At 39.2% G+C, this 20905-nt stretch overlaps 1 protein-coding gene across 1 annotated transcript in view; it reads right to left on the reverse strand.

Moving 5' to 3' along the window:
* Positions 1–7649: 7649 nt before the first annotated feature.
* LOC147901329 (uncharacterized) overlaps positions 7650–20905 on the reverse strand; it is a 44814-nt gene continuing 31558 nt past the window's right edge. Inside the window, exons 10-13 of the mRNA XM_087375904.1 lie at positions 11793–11870; positions 11327–11392; positions 9884–9959; positions 7650–7827 (exon numbers count right to left, since the gene is read on the reverse strand). Coding sequence (XP_087232030.1) covers positions 9906–9959; positions 11327–11392; positions 11793–11870 — 198 coding nt within the window. The 3' untranslated portion in view covers positions 7650–7827; positions 9884–9905. The remainder of the gene's footprint in view (positions 7828–9883; positions 9960–11326; positions 11393–11792; positions 11871–20905) is intronic.

Here is a 20905-nt window from a genome sequence, read left to right on the forward strand (position 1 = left end):
TCTTAGCATTAATAATCCCTTGATGTTAATCATGCCACATGGTGGCACACAATGCACTTGGTACACCACAATTAAACAGCTAGCTGGCAAGTTGGCTTGCAAAAAATTCACCATGGCATTATCAATTGAGTGATTTACTTCCAAGTTCCCTATGTGAAGAACTCGCTATTCAGTATGGCTTAACTTTGCTTCCATTGTATAACTCAAAAAACACATTACCTTCCAGATCTGCAAGTTGCACTGTACCATTATCATAAACTTCCGCTAACCAATAGGGTCCATTCCATCCCAACTGAAAATTAGATTTGATAGTCCCCAACTTAGCAATATAGATTAATACGAGCATACCCTTCTTCAATGATGGGGCACAATATGTCGATCATGCTAGGCTTTCCTTCTACGTTGTATCACTATCTATGACCAAGTAGCTTGGAGACGTATCTCATCCAAGTGGCTTAGCTGATCCAATCATCCCTTGATTGCTTCTGGTTCAACTACTCAAAGACTCAGAACCTCAAATTCTAAGGGAACAACTGCTTCCAGGCCAAAAGCCATACAAAAGGTGTGAGGTTGGTAGCTACCTTGTAAGCCATTCTCTAAGCCCACAAAGTAGAGTATAACTTGATGTCCCATTCACCTTTAGTATACTCTATTGTCTTTGTGAGGATGAGCTTCAATGTTTTGTTAGTTGACTTGGCTTCACTCATGATTTTGAATTCCTTTTTAAGTACTTGCATCACATCATTGAGAAAATGTGCACCTTGATCATAGAGAGCACATCGATACCGGCATATAATATTTGCATAGACAAATTTAACTGGGCTCCGAGCTCAAAGTGCCTTAGGGTGGAAGCACATTAACCCGCTCAAAAAAGCATGTCCATAGAATTGTATCAGCATACTTCGGTGGAAGACTCTTAAGAAGTATTGCCTTATGGTCGTCATCCTCTACCTTAGATCCCAAATCATTGAGCTCCCTTAACAAACTCTGTAGTCTGTTCAAGAATACTACAAGGTCTTCTACCTCGTTCATCTTCAAACCATAGATCTCCTCTTTGAGGAGCACCTTCAAATGCCGCATTTTTACCCCAAAGAGTGTCTCCAATAGTACCCAGTTGTTAGTTGCACTCCTCAAGGTATCAAGATGATGAAAATACTCGGCTCCCAATGCTCGTCCCATCATGCCAAGAGCCCTTTTGTTTTTTTGATCCCAAGCTGAAGCCTTTTCTGCATCCACTCTAGAACCCTTTGGTTTCTTCTCAGTCCCTGAGACCACTCCCCAAAGATTTTTATGCATGAGCTTCCAGCTAGCAAAGTTTCATCCATTGTACTTTAATATTGACTCTCCCTTTTCTGTCTTATAGGTCTCCATCGTATAAATTTAAGAGCCCAATGAAACAAACTTCTGCCAAAATGTTGATTGAAGACCGTCTCTGTCTCTACCCGTTACTGCAAGGTCTTCAAAGCTCCATTGGCACCACAAATAATGCTCATTCAGCTGCACGTTTTACTAGTCGATAGCCTCTCTTTCTTTCACATCGTCTCCTTGAAACATTCACGGGCCTCTTAACTTGGCTCCGATACCACTGTTGGCTCTCAAAGCAACAAACTATTTGCATATCAACTCTTCACATTTAGCATCAAAAGAGTTTCAACACATGTGATATAGAAAACACAAAATACTGCAATGAAAATGACTCGACTCCTATTATTTGTTGACACAATGAGCCTCAACCCTACGGGGTTTGTTGGCTAGTACAAGACCTACAAATGACTCCTAAACCTAGAACTATGAGCAGCTAGTAGCTCCTGCGACTCCTACAAGATCGATGGCCTCGACAAAGAGAAGGACTAATCGGCTCCATAGCCCATATACTACAGCTCCTGAGAAGAAAGTCGATTGCCACCTCAAACTTATGTAAACCTCCGAAACTTGCTCGCTGCCAACTAGTGAACTGACACGCGTACACCATGCATTGGCTGGCCTCCAAATGCTTGCATGGTCCAATTAGCTCTAAGCAACCACCTCGTAACCATGTGAGTAGATCATACAACTACCCAGCCGACCACCTGAAGAGCTATCACACTAATTCACACAAATTAGACCCCTTGTGAAAGAATCTCCAACTACTTCATCCTAAATGTCTCTGCTATAAATGGATCAAGAATGGACATTGAAGACTATAAAAGGTAAGAAAAGAAAAAGGATAAAGACGTTCATCTGCGCTAACTATAAAAGGTAGGAAAAGGCAAGAACAAAGACTCTGAGGCACTTGCTAATGCAACTTATAGAAATAAATCACATACACTTATAAGGAGCAAGACTTGGACATGAAAGTCTTATAACATTCCTATCAAACTTCCCTTTTTACTAGAAAGAAACATATCTACAAAGTAACCAAGTATTGATAATTTAAAACATGTAAGTTACAACAAAGTGGGAATATTAGCAACTTACAAGAATGAGAAAATGATGAAGTAAAGAACATCAGGATGCTAAAATGCACATAATCTTACAATGTGTGAGCATGTGAGATTAATTTGTAATATCCAAGGACATATAATGAACCACATGCTAAATCCTCACCTTTACCTATTTGGTCTTTGAAAACCAACAATACAACCTTTCCATGTTTCTCCTTGTTTGCTCTGTCGTTTCTTAAAATATTATGTCGACTAATTGTAGAGGTTTATCCTATAAGAAGACATAAGCCTCATGTAATCCAAATATCATTTATACTTTTCAAGGCTGATTAGTAAAGAGATAACTTTGAACTGGCATTCTAGCAAAAAGATAATGTGATGGCACTTTTGTTTGAGGAAAAGAGAACAAACACCCTTGCAAGATAGTTTGGGTGCATGGAAAATTTTTTAGGGAACCTTAGTGATGAATTTGTTTGGTACTTTTTTATAAATCGTACAATTTTAAAGGGAATATAATTTTCATTAAATCATCAAATACCACCAAATAATTTTCATTAAATCAAATACCACCAAGAGAGAACAAAGATAAGTAAAGCTCTCGAAGAAAGGATGTGGAGACTAAAAGAAAGGAAAGGTGACAAGCAGGTGCTAGGGCAACTGAAGGCCTATCAAGGGGGGGGAGGGGGGTTCTCACCAAGAGGATCTATTGTAGAATCCTCTAGGATTTCTATTGACTAGTTCTTAGTCCCTTGTTTAAGCACATGCTTAAACCTTTAACCTAAAAGGTCCTTTACCATTCCAAACTTCCCCTAAATTTGCACAATATCCAAACAAACAATTTTGCCTTTCTCCACTGAATTGAAGCATCAATGTGGGATTTAGAGATGGCAATAAAAGGTCTCCAGAATAGGAAGTCTCATGCCACTAAAGATCTAAGTACTTCCAAAAATTGGGAGCATAGAAGCGGCGCTTTTATTTTTCACGAATTGCTCCCAAGGTTGTAGCCTTTTGAAAATGGAAATTCAAAACTTTAGAAGTGGAAGTGCTTATGGTGCAATTCTTCATTGCTATAAATTAAAGCACATATCTAACCATGCAGTTACATCTTGGTTTTTGAAGTGCATGTTCCATTGCATGAGAGCTACTATAAAGAGATTTTACAATGTCCTTGTAGTAAAATATTTGCCTTAAACGATATTGCTTGGAGTGGTTTCCTCTTGAATTTTTTTCTCCTATGTATAGGTTTCGGTTGTAACTATTCACAAATTCCAATCTCACATGTTACAATGGCTCGTTTCTCTCTGCCCATAAAATATTGTTCACCATCTCAATAATAATTTCCATCTCCATCTTTAATGAGAAAACGTACATTTCATTTTTGTTTGTTTTTGTGTGTGCGTGTGTGCGTCTATGTGTGTATGTGGACATTTTTCTGGTTATGATATTTTCTATGCAAGAGAACATTATTTTTCAGGTGTGATTTTCCTGGTGAACCATGAGTTACAACCAGTGGTTGCTCTAAATGATAGTCAAGGTAGAAGGCAGATCATCCAATGTCTTATATAGAGGGAAGTCTTTGAATTTGCATTAGTCTATGCACCATAATCTTCTCGCAGCAGAGGTTTAATTTGGGCTGATATGCAAAGTTATCCCTAGAAGCAACATGCCTTCATTTGTGGAGATTTTAATAATGCTCCTCAACCAGGTGACAACACTTCAGGCCACACTCACATGTTGGCCTCTAAGCTTCAATATTGGTCTAATTTATTGACTCAGCTCCCGCTTATTGATCTGTGGAAAGAATCACAGCCTATGTTACCTGGTTACACATTTCAACACAATGCTCAGTTTGCTTATCGGGCTCGGTTGGATCGATGATATAGGGTTGATCCTCAGCACTATGATTATATCACTGTCAATTTATGGATGGATTACACCTTCACTCATTCTGATCATGCTCCTTTGTGGTTAAGGAGTGGCCTTCATGAGATACCTGATGACAGGCTTGTGCACAGAAAATTACTCGTTGTCAACAACAGTTATTTGGAACATGAAGCATACAAGGCTCTGGTTAAAGATGCAGTTCAGTCATTATCTCAACAAGCTGCCATTGGCATTAATTTTGCTTGGGAGTTTTTGTTATACGAATGCAAGCAGTTATTTGTAATTATGGCAAAAGCTATATGAGGACCTTGCAGGACAATGTTGTTTAGGCAAAATTTCAGTGTCAGTCTTTGACAGAGCTGAGTATTTTCTTCTCAGGAAAATCAGATTCAATGTTGGGAAAAATATTTTCTACAATGTAATGACAATAGGAAAATAGCCAAATGGGAGACACATGTGCAACAGAGCTTTTTTGGATAAAGGTTGCTCCTCCAAAGCATTTTTAAAGGACTACATTACAAAAGACATTCTCAAAATATTTGCAAGGCTTTGTTATCGGATTGTGTTTGGACTTCTTCTAGGGCATAGCTTGTTGCAGCTAGTGATCAACATTTTTCTTCTCAATTTGGAAAAGCATATTTACCTTCACAAGAAGTCATTTCAACAAGGGAAAAACTATTACAGCATGTCAATCCAATTGTCTCCCCAGCACAAGCCTTGGATTTGAACGCTCCTTTCACTAAAAGAGAGTTGAGTAATGCTGTTAAATCATGTGAAAGATAAAAATCTCCTAGCTGGGATGGTCTAACAGTACAATTTTTCTTGGCTTTTTGGGATCTGCTGAAAATGCCTTTACTGCCAATGATCAATACTGCTTGGCAAAATCAATATATGCTGAACTCTTGGAAGAAAGCTTTGGTCAAACTTCTTGTCAAGAAGCCCATTGTGAATATTTGGCTGATTAGAGGCCTATTACTTTGATGCCAGTGATATACAAGATCGTCATTTAAATGGTGGTTGATGGGATTAAGGAATATTTACATGATGGCTTGCATCCAGCTCAATATGGCTTTATTCCACGACAACATATTACTGATAATATTGCCAATGCTTATGTTGGGGTTGAGTATGCTAAGTACAGAGAGCAAGATGTGCTTATTCTGCAGGTGGATATTGCAAAGGGATTTGACACCATTCAATGGGATTTTATAGCTCAAACCATGCAGGCTTTGGGATTTGGTCAAAAATTGCAACATGTCATCTTCTGACTTTATCAGGATAGCAAAGCTCCATGCATTTTGTCTAGAGACATACCAGAGCCCTGGATACTTTGATGTTCGGTCCGACAAGGTTGCTCTCTTAGTGCTATCTTATATGCTATAGCCATGCATCCAATGCTTCGATATATTGATCACTTGGTGGCGACAGATATACTACATGGGCTGGAAATTCCTGCAAGTCACTCATTGGTTGCTCGAGCTTATGCAGATGATTCATTCTTCATACCAAAAAAACACTCCAAGAAACCTTTTTTCGCTTATGCAAACTCTCTTTGTATGGACAAAGTCACATTAATTTGCAGAAATCCCATCTGTTGCCATTGCACTCTAAGGATTAGCAAAGACTGCGCTGGCCAGGAAAAATTGTTCCACTAAGTCAGTTGATTCGTCATCTTGGATATCCTCTAGGTTGGAGCATTACTCTCGCCGTCAACAGTTTGATTGGGTTCTTACGAAATTGAAGAAAATTTTAGAATATTGAAAGTTTGCTACTTGGCTGTTGCATGTCCCTCTTCACATTGTTCAATCTACCTTAGTGGCCTACATTCAGTTTTATCTACCATTGATATTTTTCACTAAGGGGGATCCGTCTTCCTTCATGTCCACCTTTATAGAATTTTTCTTACGGTCAAAGCGTGGCAAGAAAAGCTTGCAATTACTTCATGTACTGAGATTATGCTCCACCCAAATTGCATGGAGGGCTGAATATTCTTAATATTCATGTGCACATTTTAGCTCACAAAGGCAAAATAATGCTTCAGTTTCTTCAAGATGATCAACCTTGGGCTGCTATGATGCACTTTTTACTTGTTCACATCACCAATCCTACTTTTGGTTTTTGATGACCCACGCAGTGGGATTTTCTTTTGGACTGCATTAAAGACAAAATCAAAGGTTACCCTATGGTTTATCAAGAGTTTCTAGATTGGAAGCATATTCTTTCACATTTGGAATGGAATGAAAGAGACTGTTTACAGGGTAACTCTTTGCGAGCTAAGAGCATCCACTTGTCATTGGTTTTTTCTCCTCCCTTGGTCTTGCAAGAGCCCCAACGCTCTTACTTTCTTGATACAAAAGGAATTTCCAATGTGGTTGATGTTATTAAGAATGACAACACTCTTTTATCCTTCCCTTTGGCTGCTGCAAAACATAGTTTGAGCATGCAATATCGTCCGGTATGGAAAGTCATTACTCGAATACTTCAACCATTTCAGCCAACATTGCCTTTAGAACTTTAAGACAGACTTCAAGATTGGGCTCTTCTTCCTCCATTTGTCCTTTAAAGCTACCTCATATATCACCACCTTGGGTGTCGGACAAGGCCAATCAGATTTAGGCTTTACATCGTCTAGTCAAATAGTGAAGAAAGAGATTAAAACAAATTTGACACCCCAAGGTTCCGTTACCTCAAGAGGTCTTTCTAAGACGTGTTCTGTTGAACATTGTTCATCTAGACAGCTTTTATCATGCAGACGCATTGCTCGACTATCTATTATCGGTGTTTAGCTCCAAGGGAATCGGTCTCTCATATCTTTTAGCATTGTCACGAGACACAAAGCTTCTTGAGCAACCTCAGACACAGATTGAGAATGTGATTTTCTTAGGCTTCTTTTAGCAAGCTTTTCTCGTTGTTAGAAACCTATCCTAGATGGCCAGCTTTTGAGTTGTTCTTTACCTAAGTTTGCTACTGGACACTCTAGACTCTCTGGAAAGCTAGAAACCACAGAGTCTTTGGTGATCTAATTTTTTCTACTTTTGTTTTCTTCCGTCGTACTTTGCAGCAATCGCTCTTCAATTGTCTGCAAACTCACTGCATAGATCATGATGTATATTTATCCTACCTTGACATTCTCCCTTGATGTAATATTTCAGCATACCGATTTTTTTTTTAATAGCTATCTTGTAATATAAAGCATTCAAAGTTTTTACTTTTTTTATTAAAAAAGTATAAGTGTATGTATGTGTGTATATGTGTGTGTGTGTGTGTGTGGTATATAAGACAACTTTTGCATCGTTAAAAAACAACGGAGTTAGGAAAAGGGTAGAAAGAGAACATTATAACGTAAAGGAAGTGCTTGAGTGAGTAGGTAAAACATCTACAAAATCGTATAAAAAAGTATGTAAGAGTTTATTTGATTAAAAGTACCAATAATGCTTTAGAAAAAAATATTTGCAACAAAAACTAAAGCCAGTGAAGTCCTGACAAGCATCTCTTTAATTGAAGAGGAGGACCTGCATACCTGACACCATCCAATAAGAAAACATGATAAGAACCAGCTCTTAACTTTGATTGGGAAGACAAGTGTCATAAACACCCCTCCCTTGTTATCGGGGTAATAGAAGCTTAACCACAAACTTGACCAACACGATGTAGAGCTGTATGTGATAAAAAAGTGGGTGTTTATAAGAGTAGGGTGAAAAGATCTTTATAAATATAAAAAATAAATAAATAATAATAATAAAAAGTGTGAAAATGAAAGATTAAAGAGGTATAGTAAGTGATTATAGAGAGGAGACTTTTTTAAGGGCAAATTTGACAGGAGATTATAAATGGATATTGTAAAGGAAAATGGTTAAAAAATAATAGAGAGGGTATAAGAAAATTTAAGGGAGGTTTATTAAAGGAAATTTATATAAGGAAGTAGGGGGAGGAAGATAGGAGAGAAAAGTAGGAGAAAATATGTATATAGAAAAGAGGGAGGGAAGATGATTAAATAGAGAAGGGAGAAAGAATAGAAAAAGTATATAGAGGAGAGAGGAAAAAATACATGTATAGAGAAAAAAGGGAGAATTTTATATATATATACCTATACATAATATATATAGAGAAAGAGGGAAAAGACATATGAAGATGTATAAAGGGGAAGAGGAGTGGAAAATATATATATAGAAAAAAAAGAAGGGAGACGGAGGCAATTGAGTGAAAATTAGGTGTAGTAGGAATAAATTAGGGAATAAGAAACAATAATGAAAATTTTTGGCAAATAAAGAAAAAGGAGGGGGGAACCAAAAATGGTGTGAGTTTTTTTTTTTTTATTAAGGTTTGATTAAAGTTAAAAGAAATGTGGAAAAAATAATCACCAAGGGAAAACAAAAGGGCAATAGAGAGGGGAGGGGAGGACGAAAAAGGGCTTTAATAAATAGAGTGTGGGGAGGGCAGTAGGATTTATAGAAGGGGGGAGAGATTTATAATAAGACTTGGATTTCCAAGAAGAAAGACCAGGTGGACCGAAATGATTTAGAAGCGGGAGGAGATAGAGTAGGAGGTAATAGGTACACTAAGTCCAAAGCAGTCGTCAAACGTGCAAAAGCAAGGAGTACTCGGCAATCCATTGGCAGGCGAGATATGAGCGAAGAAGAGGGGGTGGCTTTAAGCTGTGCGCACACGAGTGGGACGTCGAGCAGATTTAAGAGTCAGAGCCGTTGGTGGTTGCACTACTGCAGCATAGAGTCCGAAAGAGGAGGCCTGCGAACGAAGAATACAAAGTAAGGGGGCAGACTGTAGACGACGCAAGCGGAGGCTGCGGGGAGTCACGCAGTGGGCACTGGGCACTTGGGTAGTGGAGGAACTCAGAGTGTGTGAGGGGTTATGCTTGGTAGAGGGGGTTTAAATAGGAAGAGATTGAGAGTAGTCGGGAGGTTTGGGTAGGAGAGGAGACCGAGGCCCGAGACATTTGGGGAGGCGGCTGCCAAAACGATGAAAGGGATTGCAGAAATCGAGTAGTCGAGGGAGCCAGAGTAGTATGCAACGTAAGACGTGCGGGGTAGTAGGAGCTAGAGGGTAAGGAGGTTTTAACACGTGGCGTGGGGAGGGTGGAGGTTTAGTATATATATTTAAAGGGGAAAAAGGAGGGGGGGGGGGGGCGGGTGTAAGGTGGGAAGACATGGGATCCAAGGTTTAAACAAAAGGGAGGAAGGGGTAGGAAGTGTGTGTGTGTGTGTGTGTGTGTGTGTGTGTGTGTGTGTGTGAGAGAGAGAGAGAGAGAGTGAATCTATTATGAATTCCAATATTTGGCTTGTAGTCCTAGTACCATCACTTGCAAAACAACAAAACTGAAAACAAGAATGATATAAGATGAATGGCCCAAAACCAGATCATCTGAAAACAGAGATGAAAAATATATCTCAGGGTATTAATAGATATCTTTTGCTTCTAATTTTGAATGCTAAATGTATGCCTTATTACAGCTGGAAAAAATGCTTGCAATGCTCACGAAACTGAGGTCTAGCATCTTTGATCCTAAAAAAGAATATAAAGAATAAGAACGCTGCTTCGATGGCAGGAATTTTACATACCACTTTGAAGCTGAACAAAAATTTATGCCAATGACACAAGCTTGACTCCCTCCAAGCTAGTCCTTGGTGGGAATAACTGCAAAAAAAGCAGTACGCAGTTTCCCACATTAGCACAAATTTAGAATTCAAAATGATCCCTAAAATATAAACATGGACAATCATAGTCCACCAGCGAAAATGAGCTTGAGAAACACGAGTCCACGACCCATATTCACACTAAATGTTGTAACATTGTAACATGGTTTTAAGTAAGTAAAATGGCCGATTGTGGGGGGTAATTGCCTCATGAAGGTGCTGCCCCACAAGTGGACTTGGGAAGCATTAGGCTCATGTACAACCTGGCATTGACAGTCTCCTAGGATATATTGAGAAAAAACCTGAGGTCACGACCCGTATTCACACTAATTGTTGGCACATTGTCCCTCACCCCTAATGGTATGGTTACATTTTATTAATTAAAATAGTGAATGTTGGAGGCTAATTGCATCATGCAGGCGCTGCCTTACAAGTTACATGTGGAATGGGGAGCATTAGTCTCATATACAACTTGGCATTGACACTCTCCTTGGATATCTGGAGGGGTGAATCCCTCCTCTAGCATCATGCTGGCCCTTTTGCATGGGTGTGCGAGGAGGATCTTGGCTAGAGTTTAAGAGTGGGAACCCCACCTCGAGGCTCATGTACCTTCAATTGGTATCAGAGCCTGCTTTCAGCCTGCTCACGACATATGGCAACTGTTTGTCACCTGTTCTGCTTGGCCTGCTCATGACATGTGGTGGCGGCTGTTCCTGTCCTGTTCTGCAATTTGTATTTGCTATGTGAAGCCCATGAATCGATGTGTGACAATGTTCTGTTCTGAGCTGCGTCCTCGTGCTCGACTATTTAAGTGTGGCCCTGTGTGGATGACTGAAGTTCTCAACCCGACCCTATGTGGGTGGTCAGATTTATTCCTTTGGTAGCTTGGCCAATGCGGAGGATCGTTGAAACATTGGCCCTCGCCCCTCATGGCATGGTATTGATTAATTAGAATAGTGGATGTTGGAGGCTACTTGCCTCATGAAGGTGCTGCCTTACACGTGGACTCGGGGAGCATTTACAACTTGGCATTGATAAGTATCCTTGAATATATTGAGGGGTGAATCCCTTCTCTAGCATCCCACTGGCCCTTTTGCATGAGTTCTTGAGGACTGGTGTTATAGTGAGTGCTTGCTTGAAGTGTCGCTATAAGGCAGAGGGAGTGGGACCCCTCTGTACTGAGCGCCCGCACCGCATTCGTCAAAAGTGCAGATATACATGATGGATCTTGCTATTAACGCAGCTAAAGATTAGGAAGGTAGATCACTGTGTACAGACATGTATGGGATGAGGGACGAATTTTCTGCCTGTAGTCACATCAAGGCAGACCATACTTACAAACATAAGATGTATTGGTTTGAAAATTACCCTTTCAGAGTCAATAGCAGAGAAGGTTTTATATTCAGCTTGCTTCTTGAACAGAATCTGCATGATCTGCCCACATAAATCAAAACATTTAAGTACAGTATGATTTTAGTATTATCATCACAACTCAGCCACCTAGGAATAAGAAACAGGAAGAATGCTGCATCAAAGTATGCAAGAGGAGCTCAAATACATTTTTCCAAGAACCAAATCCTACTACGAACCATGCCGCAATGAGCAAGATCAGCAGAGTCATCCAAAATGAAGATGCCATTTCAGATATTCGAGAGGTTAATGATGTTTAATTTCTTAAGAATACCAGCAAATAAAAGACAACTCTAGTATGAAACAATAAATTTCAAAAACAGAGAAAACACATAAAATCACAACCCCAAAAGCATCATCGCCATAGCCAGCTTGGTAAAATCGATGAAGGCCTATTTCATCACAGAACAGAAGTTGCACTCACAATAGAAGCGACATCTCCCCTTGAAATCAGGCCTGAAACACTTGGGTCCTCCGTCAGAATGCCTTTACCACTTGGAGGCTGTCACACAAACTTTCTTGTGAGTGCTTGGCTACAAATACCAGTCCTTTTTTCAGGTCAAAAATAAAGATTTTCTCAACAAATCCAACTAGAATCAAAGCCTAATTTACACAAAACAAGAATAACTCTCTGATTTTGAGCTGAAAGATATATATTAAAGATAAATGCAGAATGTATGCTTACACCACTCACGTTCATGACAATTTAAAGCATACTCCCCCAATACATGGAAATGAGAATGAAACCCCAAATGGCACCAGAATGGGGACTTCCAAATCAAAATGCAGATCACGGCTCAAGTTAGAAGTTAACAGGGGAAAATTGGAGAGAGCAACACAACATCCCCCTTACTCCTTTACAACGAGAAAACATGGGGCACTCTTGTCGTAGATCCTCACTGAACTGTGGGGGGCTTGAAGCTCTGCTGTTGGACTGAAATGTAGGCAGATGTGCTGCGCTGACTGATGCTAGAAGAATGAGGGGAATCACCCTCTTTTTATAGCCTGGAAGTTACCTGTAACTGCCATTTTACACATTGGTCTATAATTGTCATTTCACAAACTGGAAGACTCTGTAACTGCCATTTCACAGAGTGGCCTGGTCTGTGAGTTTACAGACCAGATCCAGGACAGAGGTGCACCTATAGAAGGCGACTACCATGCTCTGAACACTGTTGAAGTTTGCTGGGCCTTGGGCCTTTCTGGCACTGCGTCTGCATTGATGTGCTGTTCCTACTGCCCGATAGGCAGCATGCCCATGAACAAAAAATAATTACCAACATAGTTGGTTATAGAAAGGTACAATACAACCATCATGAATTGTCAAATTCTATTAAAATACAAAGAAACACTAAAAAACCACTCATATGTATAAGTACTTATACTCGTTTTATGAATGGAGAAAGTAAACACAATCTTTTCATATAAAAAATTTCCATGTATATAAGTAAACATTGGGCAATGATTGGATCATGAATAAATTTTAAAACTTTATTTTTAAATATATATCATCACAAGACTAGAATATATCCCATCTTACAAATTAATTTTTTTGTAAAAAGACTGAAAGAAGAAAGGAGAGAGAAAAAGGGACAAGGGAAAAAGAGGGCTTAGAAGAGATGTCGAATAGAACTAAGAGTAAAAGAAAAAATAAAATAACTTTGTAAGGTACGCTTGTGTTCTCATCACTACCCAAGCATAAGCTGCCATCTGGGTTTTAAAAGATCCAGATCCATTGGCAAAGCCTAGTGCTTACTGTGAGGGGATAACTAGGCACCTAGAATAAGGTTAGTGAATAGTCACATGGGGGGATGTGAAGGGGTGTGAATGGACCCTTGAGGTTCCAACTGCCCATAACTTCCCTTAGTCTTTTATTTTGAGGGACTCAATCATGGATTGCACGTATGCAGAATTACAATGATTCCTCTACTTGTATTTGTATTTCTGAGTTTCTGAAATTCTGTTCCAGTTCCAAATGAGGAAAGACTGTTTATCACATTTGAGTTCCTGTAATCTAATAGGTAGAATTCTAGAATGAGTCTCTACCTGTTACACTGGCAATCCTGCAATGGGTTCAAACATTTAGCACTCCGGGCAAGAAATCATATATACCTTTGTAAGACTAGAATAAGTCCAATCATACAAATTTAGAATTTTTTGTTGTTCTAAAGATCAAAAATCTACAAAGAAAATAAAAGAGAAAATGAAAGAGAAGAAAAAAGAGGTAAACAAAAACTTTTATGAAAAGCAAAAGGAAGACATACTTAGCAAGCAAAGCAACACTTATGTCGTCATCAGTGCCCAAGCATAAGCAGCTATACTGGGTTTCTAAAGACCCGCGGAGTCTCTTGGGCAAGAAATCATCCTGTTTTCAGAGAGTGGAACAATTCTCACTCTAGAATTTCCAGTCCGTGCGAGAGTTTTCTTGTGGCCAACACATTATTTTGAAGGATGGAGTTCACGGTTCTTGTCTTTTTTGGAAAAGCAGTGGCAATTCGTTTTCTGCAGACTCTCATCCCTTACCTAAGTCATCTCATGTTCTTTGGTGCGGTGCACAACATTATCTTCTTCTCTCTTTCTCTTTAGTTTCTCTCTTCCTCTCATCATTTGCTCATCCATACAACACGTCAATTCAAAATCCCAGTCACAAGTTCCTGAGGAAATTAAACAGCCGGACATACTCAAAGCAGGAGAATTCCTGCAAACTTACAAATTGGCTCAACAACCTGGCGCAAAGAATTCCTGTAAATTGAAGTTCCTCCACATCTCTCTACGTCCATCGCTGCAACAATTTGAGTCACAGCTGCCTGTAACTCCTCGTCCTAGAGTAAATATGAAACGCAGGACACTCTCATTTCCTCGTCAGCGGGTCAAGCTGAAGGCCGTTTGATTGGCGCTGAAGGGATTGAACCTTAAACATCTCTGGCTAAAACATGGTCCTCGCCAATGCCGCTGTTGTGGCTGTCTACAGAAAGGATTACCAGCCCAGCCAACAAGGCGCAATCGGGACGATGATCTGGTTCAAATGGTTCGAGTCAACAGGTCGACAATCTCTCGGTCCACTGGGAATTCAATTCTTTGGTGTTCCAGACGAATGCGAGCACGATTGATCAGCCGACTTCTGCCAAGAGATGGAGAATCACCGGATACTTTACCTCAAACAATGATGGCCATGGACTCGTCTAACAACATAATGGCAATGATGGCCATGGACTCGCCAGACGCTCTGTCAGCAACGCACAATATCATTGGGGTTAGAGCCGTTCCTTCTCGGATCGGAGTGAACACTTTCTCAGCTCAAGACAGCAGGCCTTCAACAGGGATAAGTGTGGACACAAGGAATTGAGTTTGAACTGCAGCATCAGCATTCTCAGATTGCCAATTCCGAATCAGAAGGATCTACAAGTCTCTGGAAACACTCTGTATCAAGCGTTTCTAGTAGTACTTCGACACTCCAACAATTTGGATGTTCCAACAGTTTGGATTCATCTTTGGTTTGATTCTAAATTTTCAATTGAAAACAAGAATTTGGCTTGAAGCGGGTGGAGATCAAGTTCTTTAAAAGATGATGCAAAGCCAGTAGTTGGAAGCTAGGAGAGAACCCCATATTGATATTGAGATCCTAGCCACCAATCATATAATTATATCCGGAACTTCATAATCCAACTTCGAATATGAAGATGTTCGAATGTTGTGCAAGGGAAGTTGAAGGAGACAGACTCCAGCAAGAAAGGAACGATTGTGTGTTCACAAAGGAAGGTTGCAACACATGAAGATGATGCGATTTTGATTGCATGATTTCAATTCACCTTTCAAGCTCAATGCTGGCATTGAAGAGCCTGTTGGTAGAAGAAAGCAGCCACCACCTGATCAGTCTTGGACCAAGTCATTGCAAGTCATTGCAGTAGCAGAATTCTGATTCAACAATTGTTGAAAGGTAGCATTGGAGAAAAGGATTGCGCAAGTTTATCATGAATCCATGGAGGCAAGGCTTGAATATGAGAGTTGCAGATTTGATTACTCATCATAAAATGGGAGTCTTGATCAAAGCTTTTGGTTGGTGTCTGAAGATGATGCAATTTTTGTTCTAAATCTCTGAATGAGATTACAATTCTGTTCTAAATGCAAATTTGAACCTCATAGGCGCAATTATACAATTTTCAAGCATATATGGGAGGTACATTTATCTATTTCTTTTCTGATTCATTTGGTCAAAAAAAAAAAAAGTTTCTGATTTCTGATCATAGCAAAGTCTAAGAAGAAGAGTCGCAGCAAGCAATGTCATTTATGTGGAAGTGTTGATCATGGTCCAAAAGATTGCTATATGTATCTGTGCAAGCATTGCAAACAACTAGGTCATCAAAGGAAGTATTGCACTAATCTTTTGGAGCAAAAGTTCTATAAAACATTTTCAGCTTTATGTGAAGAAAAAGCAATCCAAAAAGTCACAAAGCTCTTGGAAAAGCTTTCAGAATATTCAGTTTTGCTTGATCATGCAAAGGATTGGTTTGCCAAATTTCATAAAGATGATTGCATACCTTTTTGATATATTGCTGATATCTTGGAACTTCAAGAAAGAGTTCAGATTTTGCAGTCCGAGTATTCTCTTGAGGAAGATGATGATTTTGATTCCAATTTAGATTCTGAAGATGATTCCAAAGATGAGCAAGATATTTGCTATATTTATTCAGATATTTCAGTTTCTAATCAAATTATAGATGTTTCAAATCACATCAGATCAAAAAGTCACTCCAAATAGTCTGAAAGCAATTTCAGACATTTCGAAAGCGAGTATGGACAGCCAAAGAAGTCAAGTATGTGTGAGGATTATCCAATGCCAATCAGTTCTGGATTTTGTCATAGACAAATGGAGCAACATGATAAAGATGATTGCTTTCTGACAAAGAATGATGAGAATATTGAAGATTCATAAGATGATTGTGCATGCTATCCATTTGCACCAACTTTTACTATTGATGTGATGTGGAAGCAAGAGAAGATCAATCCGAATGCATTCTTTGAGGAGCCTCACTATAGAAGCCCTTACAACAAAGAAGGTTTGGGATATGTTTCTAATTCTGAAGCAAGTCAAAGCAATGAAGTTGATATTGTTTTTGATAGTTATGCAATTGATTATTTGAAGATCTCATCTTCCATGTGTGATGATGATGATGGAGCTCTTGAGGAGTATGCAGAAAGCTCAAGTCTTATTGTTTTTTTTGTGTTCAATGAGCAAATGGATAAACAACCAAAGATAAAAGAGTACCAAAGGTTTGATGCCAATGTTGAAGATAATGGTTCATCTCATGACGTGTTTGAGGCTGATGTTGCTATTGATGAGCATATGTGTCAAGAAGGTGCAGTTATTCAGTAATTTCTATTGTCCTTTAAGGATGAGTATGCCTCGTTGGAAGGATTTGTTTAAGCACAAAGACAACTAGAAGGAGTTGAGAAGGTAGTGATGCAAGGAGGAGAAGAAGAAGAGCAGCTCGAGAGCCAAAGAAGCCAAGAGGAGCCCTCTCTATCCCTAAACCTCACACTAAGAAGACCCGATGGTTTGCAAGATGTTGAAATGCTTGAATCCATAAGAGGTATGGCACAATGTATAATGCTAATAACTTTATTTGCAAATTGTCCAGTAGCTAATAAGGTTGAGCTGAAGCAAAAGAATCCTAACATACAACAACATGATGTCATGGATGAGGTGTTATGCTTCAATGATCAAGCATACGAATGAAGAGAATGAAGTGGTGGATCAGTTCCTACTTTCTCTTAAAGATGAAGATGATGTATCTAATCAGATTCATGCTTTAATGGATACACACACTATGCAAGAAAGACAGGAATCATGCAGTCCATGTCTATGTCAGGAGGCAAATTCAGCTTTCATTTTGAGTGACCTAAAGATGGATTCTTCTCAAGTGGTATTATGTATTCCAAGACAAATGTATGGACAGAAATCTCATCAACTTGGATCGTATTTTGAATATCAATTGGTTGTGTTCCAGTCTATGCCATCAACTTTCATTTGAGTGACCTAAAGATGGACTCTTCTGCCGGAACTCCAAAATCCCAACCGATGAGTGAGAAAATGTTAAGACAAATGTATGGACAAAAATCTCATCAACTTGGACCGTATTTTGAATATCAATTGGTTGTGTTTCAGTCTATGCCAAAATGCAGACCTAGTTGGGAGCAACAGTGCAATCTACCGGTTGGCAGTTTTGAGGAGCTTCAAAATCAAGTCAAATGGACTAATTTGACTAATGTTAGATGGCTGAGAGTTAGTCATGTATATGGTTTATACCCACCTAAAACAGTTTTTGATTTAGATAAGTCTAACCCATTCATCCGAGTGTTTTTTCAGCAAGAAAGTTGATTTTCTGCAGTCCACAAGTGACAATGCATGGCAAAGTAATGATCCAATTGAGGGTGAGGTAAACAAAGAGAAGTATGATGAAGATAAATCTCAAGACCAACTCTTTCAAGATTTCAAAATGCAAATAAGTTCAGTTCAATCATTGGGTGAAGAAAATGGTAAGGACAATGTTCCAGAGGGATCACTCATTGAAGTGGTTTCCCAAACAGAAATTTCAGCTTAGAAGGATGATATATATGAAATGTTTTATGATGCTTTTACTGAGTTTGAGGATGAATTCTATGATGCAAAAGATGATATTATGCAATCAGAATTTGGTTTACATTCAGATTTGAATGATGGTACAGTTTTCAGCCTTTGACAAGATGCAAGAGCACAATGTGAAAAATCAAATGTAAATGCAAAAAAAACAAAATTGAAAAATTAGAATGTTGATGTTGATGTTGATGATGATGATGAAGAAATGCAAAAGGTGAAAAATGAGGGTAAGTGGAAGAGCCCAAACCGGATCCAAAAGAGCCCAAAAAGGAGCCAAAAGAGACCGGAGGAGTTCCAAAATCACCGCTACTTCATACCACAAATGTGCAGACACTTGGCAACTGTTCAAGGTTAAAATATACAGCAAATGAAAGCTTGGAATCATGAAAAACAGCAAACAGAACTTCAGCAAACAGTTTGGAAGTATGTCCCACAACAAAAAGCAGTTTTGGCATGTTTCGGACAGTCCGAAGGTCCGATTATCAATCTGATTTCAAAGAGAGCAATATCAGAAAGTCTAAATGACAGAAAAGCAGTAATTTTTGTGTTCTTTAATTCAGCATATGTTGTTCAAACAGTCCTGATTCAAAATGTTCAAATGTGGCAGATTTCATTCCGAAATCAAAATTCAGTCATTGAAATCAATGAAATTCAGATTTCAGATTTTCAGTGGTGGTTTGATGAATGGAATTTAATTCAGAATTTTCAAAGATAAATGAATGATTTCTTTGAGGACTCCACACCGACATATGTTGCGGATGCTGGAGCTTCATCGATGCATTCTTATTTGCTTGATCAAAGCGATATATCCGTTCTGTGCCAATGGAATGTAAACATACTTATTCATGCATGGTTCTATTTATTCATTTTGTATGACCTCGCATGGATGACATTATATTTTATGGGTTACTAGCCCTGGCATGTTGCCATAAAATGGTAGCACTGTATTTACACTCACATAACGATGATATGCACTGTAGCTTACCTTTACTTTACTGCATAATACTCTCTTTCTTTTGGAGATTAGTGGACAGCTATGTATGGGGGTGGTTTGAACCTTGGTACTCCACCAAGCTCTTCACTCTACTAACCACATGGTCTTGGATTGATGTGATGTTTACATCATGAACGGGGCCTACTAACTTCCATTAGATTGAACCTAAAAATAAATCGGTGGGTTCGAGGCTTGGAATTTTTCAAATTCCAACCACCGGGTGTGCCAGTGTGAGGGGATAACTAGGCACCTAGAACATAGTTACCAGGGAACAGGAACATTTCGGGAACGTGGGGGGTCGGAACAGGAACGTATCGAGGAGAGAGAACAAGGAAACGGGAACAGGAACAGGAACGAGAACGCCACGTCATATGACGTCATCAAATCACATGGAAACATACCAAAATATTCAAATAAAATGGGGGCTTGCAAGGGGGCTGAGTGGGTGAGAGGAGGAGCTGAGTGGTTGGAGCAAGTAGGAGCAGCAAACTACGGCCAAAATCATGGCCAAAAACAGCAATTAAGTGATTTTTACCACTCCTGTGACCTGTCAGAAGCCGGAACATGGTTTGGGAACGCCGGAATGCCATTTGGGAACGTTCCCATGGAGTTCCCTCATTTGGGAACGTTCCTGGATGTTCCGGGACGTTCCCATATAGTATGCCTTCAAGGAATTCAAGGAACGGCGTTCCCACATTCCAAGAAGGCGGAACGACATTCCCTGGTAACTATGACCTAGAACAAGGTTAGTGAATAGTCACATGGGGGGATGTGAAGGGGTGTGAATGGATCCTTGAGGTTTCAACTGCCCATACCTTCCCTTAGTCTTTTATTTTTAAGGGACTCAATCATGGATTGGACGTATGCAGAATTACAATGATTCCTCTACTTGTATTTCTGAGTTTCTGAAATTCTCTTCCAGTTCCAAAGTTCCGAATGAGGAAAGACTGTTTATCACATTTGAGTTCCTGTAACCTAATAGGTAGAATTCTGGAATGAGTCTCTACCTATTACACTTACCAAGTTATTAAATACCAACCCAAACAATTATTTTCTATAGTTATTTTATGTAGAATTATTGGTTTCTGTAGAAAAGAACACTACCTTTTCTCAAAAATTTTGTAGCCTTATGGGCGTTTTCCACAACTTTATTGTTTTCAAGACTTCACATAAACCCCCCCCCAAAAAAATAGAACAAGAATTATGGTGTGCACTTGCAAAATTTACAGTATAGCGAACCCCTATACTAGATGGCCACGTATCGATCGCATTCTTAAAGCTGCATAATTTTGGATTATTTTTCATAGCCCCTAGTTTCCCTTTATAAAGATAACCGTAGTATGATAAAAATTTCTACACAAATGGCATGTTTGCTAGATATGAATTTTTAAGAAAAAGCCACAAATGTAATCGACCTTGAGCCAAGACTAGAGTAAAGGAAATTTATATTAAGTAGCATGGGATAGAATATCCTGAGGCTAGCACCTACACATACCTTTCAAATGGTCAAGAAAAGGATGGATTTATGAATCTTGACGGGGGATCGCCAAGAAGGTATGTGTGCACGTGTTGAATAAATCGTTAGGTATGTGAACAACGTCTTCAAGAGCACACCGCAGCACCTGTAGAGTTCATAAAGCAGCTCCAAAATTATTATAAAGCACAACTATGCTCTAGTCCTATCATAGGGTGACCTAAGACTGATGTTATGAAGGTCTCCCTATGCTCTAGTCCTACAACAGGGTGACTGATAAGTTTAGTGGCTCTTTGTTGAGCTGGGTCAAAGTGAGCTCCTCAATATCCATATCTTTGTGCCCTTCAACTTGCGGGTTTGTCGAAGAATCTTTACCCTTGCCGCCTTGTCAATAAAAAAGACTCATACCAGTGTTATGTTTTGATTGATGTC

This window comes from Dipteris shenzhenensis, chromosome 6, assembly GCF_047967505.1.
Source record: "Dipteris shenzhenensis isolate YYH24624 ecotype China chromosome 6, Dip_SZ_1.0, whole genome shotgun sequence".
Classification (NCBI taxonomy): domain Eukaryota; kingdom Viridiplantae; phylum Streptophyta; class Polypodiopsida; order Gleicheniales; family Dipteridaceae; genus Dipteris; species Dipteris shenzhenensis.